The sequence below is a fragment of the Mercenaria mercenaria genome, chromosome 7 (assembly GCF_021730395.1).
Source record: "Mercenaria mercenaria strain notata chromosome 7, MADL_Memer_1, whole genome shotgun sequence".
Classification (NCBI taxonomy): domain Eukaryota; kingdom Metazoa; phylum Mollusca; class Bivalvia; order Venerida; family Veneridae; genus Mercenaria; species Mercenaria mercenaria.
This window is the reverse complement of record NC_069367.1, coordinates 17238999-17248600: the sequence shown is the minus strand read 5'-3', so window position 1 is coordinate 17248600 and position 9602 is coordinate 17238999. Positions and strand designations below refer to the sequence as shown.

The 9602-nt window shown below is 34.2% G+C and overlaps 1 protein-coding gene across 1 annotated transcript; it reads right to left on the bottom strand.

Moving 5' to 3' along the window:
• Window positions 1–321: 321 nt before the first annotated feature.
• On the bottom strand, window positions 322–2483 carry LOC123554825 (uncharacterized). The gene is made up of 2 exons (XM_045345180.2): window positions 2327–2483; window positions 322–2009 (listed from the first exon to the last, which is right to left on the bottom strand). Exon 2 carries the CDS (start codon window positions 2006–2008, stop codon window positions 788–790), a length of 1221 nt encoding a protein of 406 aa, XP_045201115.2. The 5' UTR covers window position 2009; window positions 2327–2483; the 3' UTR covers window positions 322–787.
• Between the last annotated feature and the right edge of the window lie 7119 nt (window positions 2484–9602).

Here is a 9602-nt window from a genome sequence, read left to right as displayed (position 1 = left end):
CCCTAGCGACTGAGCTAACCGGCTGTCTGATACTTTACGAGACAAAGTCCGTACCATGACATATGATTTCTCTCAAAACACGAGGGCGTAGTCGCGATGTAGTCGTCATAAGCATTATAAATATGAAAACCCCAGGCTAAATATAGATTTACAAAATGTTGTAAATAAGGCTCTGATTAGCTAGCGGAAGGGTCGTCGGAACGAGACAATCAATAGCAGGTCTTCAGATCCTACGCGTAGCGTAATAGGAAATGTACTTTAGTCAGATTGGGCGACTCGGATATAACGAATGATAATATTTGGTCTCATGAACAAATAAAGTTTTCAAAGATAAAATTGTTTATCACAAAGGAAACAAAAGTAGACAAACTACGTAAGTCTTCCTATAAAGAGGACTTTTTAAACATTGCTGTCTTCGTATTGCAGATGGAGCATAAACGGCTATACTAGTATACGCTGATACTTCACGTGATTTTGCTGTACATAAAACCTGTAAAAACGTAAATGCTTGAAGTCTATTTGAATAAATACAAAACAAATATAGGAAAGGATGAATTGTTTCAACGTAATACTGACCGTCCTTCGGTCCTCCATACAGTACAGCATTTGAAACATCAAATACAGTGCATTAGTCATTTCACAATTTCCACAGTGTAAAAAATAAATGACTTTTCTTTCATTTATGAATACAAAGTAAATTGACAACGACAAATATCACAGCAAACAAATAAATATGTTACACAATAAGTCACAGTCAGTTTGACCTTGTGTTGCACAGTAAGCACAGTCAGTTTGACCTTGTTTCCACCATTTCTTTTCCTTGGTTGTTGCTAACGGCTTCGTCATAACTCGGAGGTGCCTCGGAGTAACTTGGAGAGCTTAATGACTGCACCTCGGCATAACTCGGAGGACTAAGTTGCAACTGAAAGTTTTCATTGATATATCCTTGAAGTGTCTCATCTTCATTATCAGACACAGTAAAAATACTTCGCCCGGGTCTATCTGTTTCTGTGTTACGTTTACGAGTAAATTTCACAATAGCACATGTTATTAATGTTCCTATAAGAAATGGCAGAATGCCGAAAACTAGAATATACATATACACACGCGGTTTACATCTACTTATCACTTGAATTTCATCCGTTCTTACATGGTCTGGTACGTAGAAAACGACGGTTTCCGAAGACTGTGCCGAGAGAGGTACAGTGCAGTTTGAACTTTCCATGCAGACTATTGTAGACACGTTATTTCGACCCATGTAGAACTTCCGTTGCAGAACAAAATCAACCTTAACATTTGTTCGTTGTCCATTTATAAGCACTGTATTGAGAAAGAGAAAGTAATACTGTTCAGACTTGGTCGCCGTTACATTCACTATGATAGGTTGATATATTCCTGAACCACAATAATTTGTCAGTATTGGGCCGCCATCCGAACTATCTCGGTGAGATCCACCAATCCATTGATTAAGCTTGTCTTTTCCAACAATTCTATAGAGATAAGCTCGACCACAAACACGTGCTGTGATTATTGAGCCTTTCAATAGATAAAAGCCCCAATATTGGTATTCATCCCGTTCTAAATTCGTGGAAACTCTACGATAAAAGTCTGTATAAGTGTTCCCTATTTCCGGTACGGAATAGAACTTGTATACAGTTATTGGTGATGAAGACGTTACTGTTACTGATTCACAAAAGGTAGTGGAAACCATGTCAATTTCTCTCATGTCTGTAGGAGATGCTGCCAATTTGTTCAAATAGTGGTACCGTGCTACAAGACTTCCAGTTACGCATGCGCAGATAACTGTGTAGAACCAGGTCAAAATAATTCTTGATTTCGGTTTCATTTTTGTCAAGCAAAATAAGAATCCAATAATATAACACGCTTTGAATGAAATCCCTCCGTCATTTCCGGCGCCATCGCATCGCCGGCTACCACAAACTTCCCGTCGAACAGGGGAAATGGTGTTGTCCGTAGAGCCACGTTCACCACTGACGAGCAACATCATTCTACAAAAGTACATAGTTAATATGTATAACAAAATCTATGTAAAAAGAAAGCTGCCACGTTTTATACATACTGGCACACGTCCACTGTACACATTTCTAATACTTTCAGTTAACGGTGTTTTAAAGACTTTTAATACTAGCATTCATGTAGTTTAAATATCTTATTTTTTCATCAGCAAAAAAATAATAGTGAATGTTTGTATTTACTTAGGAATACAGCCATCGAGAAGTGATAACAAAGCAGCAATATATACATGTATATATATAGAACTCTTTCACTTGACCCCTTGATATATAAATATCTAAATTAAAATTACCCAGGTTTCTTGCGTAACGACTCCTTATGTTTTAATCCAGTAGTCCAACATGTCAATAAGGATGCAATAGTAACGCAAATATTTTAAATAAGGTCATATACATGGCCATAGTGTTTGTTAAATGTTGGCGATATTTACACGTATTATCAGTTTTAGATGATAACAGAGGGTCGTTCAAAATATTTTCTTTCGTCAATAATTATGCAAACTACTGATAAGCGATACTTTCGAAATTGATAAATCTAGTCACTGTCAAAACAGCCAATAGGTATATTTTAAAGGTGGTTAATCAGACTTTATCAAGAAATGATTTTGTTAAAAATATTAAGAAATGATCATTTGCCCTTATTTGTGTTCACTGAGGGTTTATAATACAAGTTAATTTTTCAATGGATGCATTTTTAAAATCTGACTTTTCTTATTCTGGTTGCCCAACCCAGAGTTATTTTACCATAATTTAGGAGTGATATGAAAATAAGAACTATTGTATCTTATTTGCCAAATATTTACATTCAGTTTCACAAATATAATTATCTTAGCCGAAATTCCTAACAAAAGGAAATTAGCAAAACATATTTTTACCTCGATCCCTTCACCTATTTTGCTTGTGCAACAAGGATAGATTGGAAATAGCGAGTTCGGAAGCTACAATATGCCTTTAGTTCAGATTGTTGAAATATCTCAATATCTATCAAACACAAATTGTATCGAAATCGAAGGAAATAGTCGGCTATTTGAATAATTTCGTGTTAAAGCGGTGTGATTACAAAGTTTCATAAAGATAATAAACTGTGACATGCACTTCTATTTCGGAACTAATTCTATGTACTAATGGGTCATTTTGTTCATTAACTTAATCTCTAACAAATGTTCATGGCTACCAGACCCTGGCGCCACCACTAAGAAGTGGTGATAAGGTAAGGAGCTATCGACATTTCCGTAGTGCAGCCGTGTCGCCAGTTTTAAATTGTAACAAGGTTAGCTTGTTAAAAAGCAGCTCGGTTCGTTCTTTTTATTCTCTTGTGAAGCCAGACCGAGACTCGGACCCGGGGTCTCGGAATACCATTCCGATAATCTACCAACTGAGCTTCCCGACCGCCTACACATTTTCTCCCCGTTTCAATATTCCAGTTCTATACCGTGACATATTTCCCCACCATTTTGAGATTCGTCCTCGAACTTCAGCGGGTACTTTATAAATCAAGCAATCACAGGCATTGGAGACTAACCATTGTAATGCCGTCACGGTCCCACGTTGGGCGCCAAATGTCACAAGATAAGAAAAATGTGCAGCCAGACCGGGACTCGAACCTGGGGCCTCGGAATACCGTTCCAATGCTCTACCAACTGAGTTACCCGGCCGCCTATACATTTTCTCCCCGTTTTGAAATTCCGTACAGGGTACGAAAAGTCTAACAGTTAATCGCCAATTTGGGAACGAATATTAACTGGATATCAAGAAAACTTTTACAGTAACAACTTATTATTTTTTTATTATTTATTTATTTATTTATTTGGAATATGTGGATGGCAGAAGTGGGCATTAACAGGATTTTGTTATGTTAACATAATTATCTTGATAACACGCAATTTTACCACTTCCCAAGCTTTCCTTGGTTATAGTCTGGAAACTGTTTACCTGGTCCAGGTCACTGTGACCATGACCTATTGATCTCAGAATCAATGCGAGAACCTCACCTGACAGGCTTATTTGTCAACTGCCCCGTTTGTTTAGGCTTAAAGGCAAAGAAAATCTCCTATATAAGTGACCCCCCCCCCCAATACCAGACTTTTTAATCCCCAATATACAAGATCCTGTCTGGTCCAGTCTGATAAGGGTCCATAAAACCCCTGTAGACTTGACATGTAGCGTAATTATTGTCAGAGAATCATAAATTTTATTGCCTACAGGTAAATTGGTTATTTCCTGTGTTTTGCATTTTATTATTGAAATGCTGTTGTTTTTTTAGTCTTTTTTCAGCATGTACACAAAATTATTTTAATTGATAAGATACTAATTTTGATTGCTCAGTCATGTTGAGTAATGTCCTGGCCAATTAAATTGTAACTCTTATAGCAAAGCATTTCTCACTATAAAATGATTATTCAAAACTTAATAAGAGAAATTACAAGTTTGTTTATTCAATGATTATGATCTTTTAATCAAAAGTAACAAAATAAAAACGAAAAAAAAAAGATAATTGCTGGATTTTATTAGAAATTAAAGAAGCGTTCAGTTGCATTTTTAATAGATAAAGAAGGTATATAGACAGAAGGATGTTATATATTAAAAATGCTTAATTCCTCTTGTGTTGTCTAAATAATGTTAACTTCCTTTTATGTATAATAAAATCCAGCAATAAAGATATATCATTGTTCAAAATACACAATAATTTATTACTTCTAAAAGCTATGTGCCGGAACGCATTTTTTATATTTTTGATAATAAAAAACAGCAATAATGAGATGTAATTGTTAAAAAACTTACTTTATTAAAAATATGATAAAACACTGTTGTATCTTATCACTTTGTTTATTTAGTCCTAATTCAATCAAGCTTTCTAAACTCGTTATAAAGGTGAGAACTGATTTGCTATAAAGGTGAGAAATATCACCTGCAATTTATTTACTGCACAGTAGCTAAACAGTAGCTTATTATGATAAACAGAAGCAAGTCTACCAATGGTCCTTACTTGTGTATTGGCCCTTATCGCCAATACGCAGACCTTATCATCTCCATAGGCCACATACCAGGCATACCAGAATCAGTGTCTTTAAGAGAATAAATTCCGAGAGGCTTTAGAAAAGCTTGGAAAAATATCCCAATCGAACGGACGTCTGCCGGAAGTGAAAAAATATATCATTCTTTTTTTTTAAATGTATTTTTTTTTTTTATTTCGACAATCAGGTGGAAGCCACAGATCTTCTAAAAACAGAAGACGCACAATCGAACATCTAGGAAGAGCTCTTCTTATTCTGACAGATCTTCCGTTGCCCAAACGAACGGGTCAAACGTCCTCGACAAAAAGAACAGCCAGTTAAACAATAAATTCATTTGATTGAACGAAGTATATTTTAACGGGATTCAATTCATATGCATATCTTTGAATACTGCGTACAAAGAATAGTAAATATATATCTATATATTTATTTTATTAATAATTGGACCGTTTCCAACATTGGTAACAATAGTATTACACTATATGTCTTTATTTTAAACGAACAATTATTTTTGTCTTAGATGATTTCAAAACTTAGGTTTTGATAGACCTCCCAAATAAAGAAGAATTCCCAACAAAATTAAAGCAAGCTCAAGTGATCCCTACTTTTAAAAAAGATGACACTTTGTTGAAAAGACTACAGACCCGGTAGCATCCTACCCTCACCTTCAACAACTGTATGAAAGAATTATAAGTAACTAACTATGGTGGCATATTTCTGCCACGAGATAGCTAGGTAGCTATCGCAATACTTCAAAAAAGTATCTTGATGAAGCGAAGTTTTCTGAAAAGATTATCTCAATAGTGGAAGGTTTCCTCGAAATATTATTGCGATAACTTACATTATTTTCTCGATACTTTTGTGTAAGTGCCCACAACTGTCATTTATTAGATAGATTACCTTTCTGGATACTTTCAGAAATTATCTTGGTATTTCGAACTTTTCTGAAAAGTTTAACGCAGTAGCCTAAAATTTCCTGGAAATAAAAAATATATCGAGAAATAATAATTCGTTATGATAAAGTTTCAAAAAAATACACAACTTTGCTGGAAATTTTAAAATATAATCGTAATAGTTACCGAGCATCTCGTGTCAGTTCAAAGCATCAACGCGAAATTTTGCGTCAAAACGTTTTCAGGAAATGAATAAAGGTATCTAGAAAATATTATTTTTTGCTGAAATGTTTTCAGAAAAAATGCACACATTTCCTGGAAAGTTCACAAATTAACGTGATAGCTACCTAGCCATCTCGTGGCAGAAAATGCCACCATAACTAACTAAATGAACATTTCAGCTCCATTTTCCATCCTTTCTTAGCAGCATTTCGAACACCTTTTGGCTATCAGACCATTCTGCTGCAGCTGGTTGAAGACTTGAAACAAGCTCTAGACGAAAACAAATGTGGGTGTGGTGCTGGTGAATCTGTCTAAGGCCTTTGACTGTCCGCCCCATGGTCTAATTATTCTAACACTATGAGCCTATGGGCTTACAGATATGGCATGTAAATTAATGGATAGTTACCAGATAAATAGAAGCCAAAGATTTAAAATTAATAATGTTAAAAGTGACTGGTGAGAAATCATTAAAAGAGTGTCCCAAGGATTAATTTTATGACCTCTTATCTTTAAAATTTTTAAAAATGACATTTTTATTTTGTACATCAATATACTCTTTACAGCTATGCATATGACAATACCCTGTCCTTCAGTTAGAAAGTAAAACTTTGATAAACTGGTCATTAACCACATCATAGGCAAGCAAATCCAGAAAAAAAATCAGTCTATATATGTCGGAAAACAAATAAGATAATAAAATCATTTCAATTTGACCAAAATGAGATCATTTGTGGAGATGAAGTTAAACTTTTAAAAATAAACATTGATCACCTCTTAAATTTCGATAGTCAAGTTACTGGCAGCAAAACAACTAAATGTCCTGCAAATATAAGTAAATTCTTAAATTTGGATACTAGATTAGTCATTTTTAAAACTTTAATTAAATCCAACTTTGATTGTTGTCTTTTAATTTGGCACTTCTGTAATACAGAAAAAAAAAAGAAAAAAAAACTTCAGTATAGAGCACTTAGGATTGTTTTTTGATGATTATTCTTCCTTATACGACACATTATCAAACAAAGTTGATATGACATCACTTTATTTAGGTAGGCTCAGTACTATAGCCACTGAAACATCTTGATTGATTCATAATATGTCACCAGAAATTTTAAGATTTTTAATAAATGTTTTGTTTAATAAATGACTCTTCTTATAATTTCAGGTATGTAAATACGTTAGAAGGGCCCGGGTGAGGACTGTCAGGTATGGCAAAAATTAATTTAGGTTTGAGGCTGTCAGAGTGTGGAGCAGTCTGCCAAATGAGATCAGGATCATTGATAATGACAATGAACTTGTCAGACTTGTCCGCACTAGCCTAAAATGTAAATGTGCCATGTGTTTATTGGTTCTGATTTAGTTGAACACTGTCATTAGTTTTTGGTTAGTTTATTTTGTGCTTTGCTTGCTTTGTCGTTGTAATGCATGTTTTTTATAATACTAGAACCTTTAAATGTACTTATTTTTTATTTTTGTGTGTGTAATCCTTGTTCTCTCTGTTGTATGCTGGAAATGCCAATATCTTCCCATTTTTTTCCTAAAGTCAGTTATGTTTTATGTAGTTTTAAGGTGCTTTAACATGAATGTGATTTTTTTTTTTTTTTTTTTTTTTTTTTTGGTGTCAGTTATGTTATATGTTGCTTTAATGTAAATAATGATACTTTAATTTGTATGTGGTAAATTGTGATTTTTTTTTCTTATTTACTTAGTGTCAGCTATGTTTTGTGTTGCTTTTAATGTGCTTGAACATGTATGTGGTAAATTGTAATTTCTTCTTATTTGCTTCTAAAGTGTCATCTATGTTTTATGTTGCTTTCAATGTGCTTTAACATGTATGCAATTTCTTACAGCCGTTTTACTTATGTTGAGCTTACTTACTTGTGTTTATCGAAAAATAGCTTTAAGCAAATGTTATATGTTGTACTTATCGGACGTTAAATAAATGTTCTTGTATCTCAAAACATGATGAAATTTGTAACATATTCCTAAAATCGTGTCTTATGTTATTATCATGTTGAACAACGAACATTTCTCTTTTTATAAAAAAAATGCCATTTTTGGTATATATCTTTTAAGTTATAAAATATTTATTAAATGAATGTTTGATAATAAAATACACTGTTTCCTCTTCTCACTTATTGATACATATATTTGATAGACTGACTTTCCAATAAATTTTTCTTTCTGTATCTTTCTGTATACCGTGTATATTGGAACCATAATGTGATAGTCATTAGCTCCCAACTGTGCCAATGAAGACAGAAATCCCTTGGCCCACTGCCAAGATCTAGGCTTTTTTGTATATTTCAGTCATAGCAATTAAATAAAAATTAAGTTTTAATAATGATAAACATTCTAAATTGACACTTCCTTTCTTCATGCAGGTGCGAAAGCGACAAGAAAAACTAGCGTACACGATTTCATAAGTCATTTAATGATAAAAACATATTTCGTTCCTTCTTTAAGTCCATCAACATCTATGTCAACGTTGTATTACCCAACAATCAGTTCAACTTCAACTTCAGCTGTCTACTGTTGAACAATCGTGTAGCGATTATGACGGCAGGCGCTATCAGGAAACAGTGGGCGTGTTCGGTATACATACTCGAGCTAACTCGAGTCACCCTGTGTAATACTCGAGTATAACTCGCGTAACCGGGCGATGGTAGTTGTGTCACCCGAATTCTACCCACCTCCTGAAGCTGGGAAAGGCGGGTGATCGTATCCGAATGCACTAACACTTTAAACATGGCGTCGTTGGTAGCCTGGTAAAATGTTGGGTGCAATTACTATCAAGGCTTTATCTCAATAACTACGGATGATATTGAATTGAAACTTCAAACAAGTCTTTCTACTCATTAGACCTCCCAAAATAATCAAGTTAGAAAACTCTTGATCGAATCTAACGTAAATTATGGGTCTCATTTATAGACATATCGCTTTGAAACATATTTTTACTTTTTAAGGTCATTAACTAACCGCAGATGATCAAGTCCCATTACTCTACTGTGTATTTTGACAAAATTATACCCCTTTTGGACTTAGAAAATGCAGTTTTAAGTTTTACATGCAAGTTAGTATATCCAAACTAATGAAGATGTTTGGTTAAAACTTCACGCATTTCTTCGATTCTGTAAAATAAGGTTATATCAACATATTACAAGCCTCATAGCTCTTACTTGAGTCAGACCCCTTTTTAGGGCACAAGGTTTGCATGCAAGTTATTTTTTTTAAACTAATGCAGATACTGGGTTGAAACTTCACACATGTCTTTCATGTTGTAAAAGACATGGCATCAACTTCCATAACTCTTACTTGAACTTTAGCCAAGTTATGCCCTACTGTTTAAACTTAGAAAAAGCTGTTTAAAGTTTTGAATGCAAGTTACTATCTCGAAAACTAATGCAGATATTTGATTGAAACTTCCATACATGTCTCCAGTG

Bases quoted from the DNA above. Each gene is read 5' to 3' on its own strand.
- LOC123554825 (XM_045345180.2), bottom strand. From the start codon at position 2,008: ATGATGTTGCTCGTCAGTGGTGAACGTGGCTCTACGGACAACACCATT.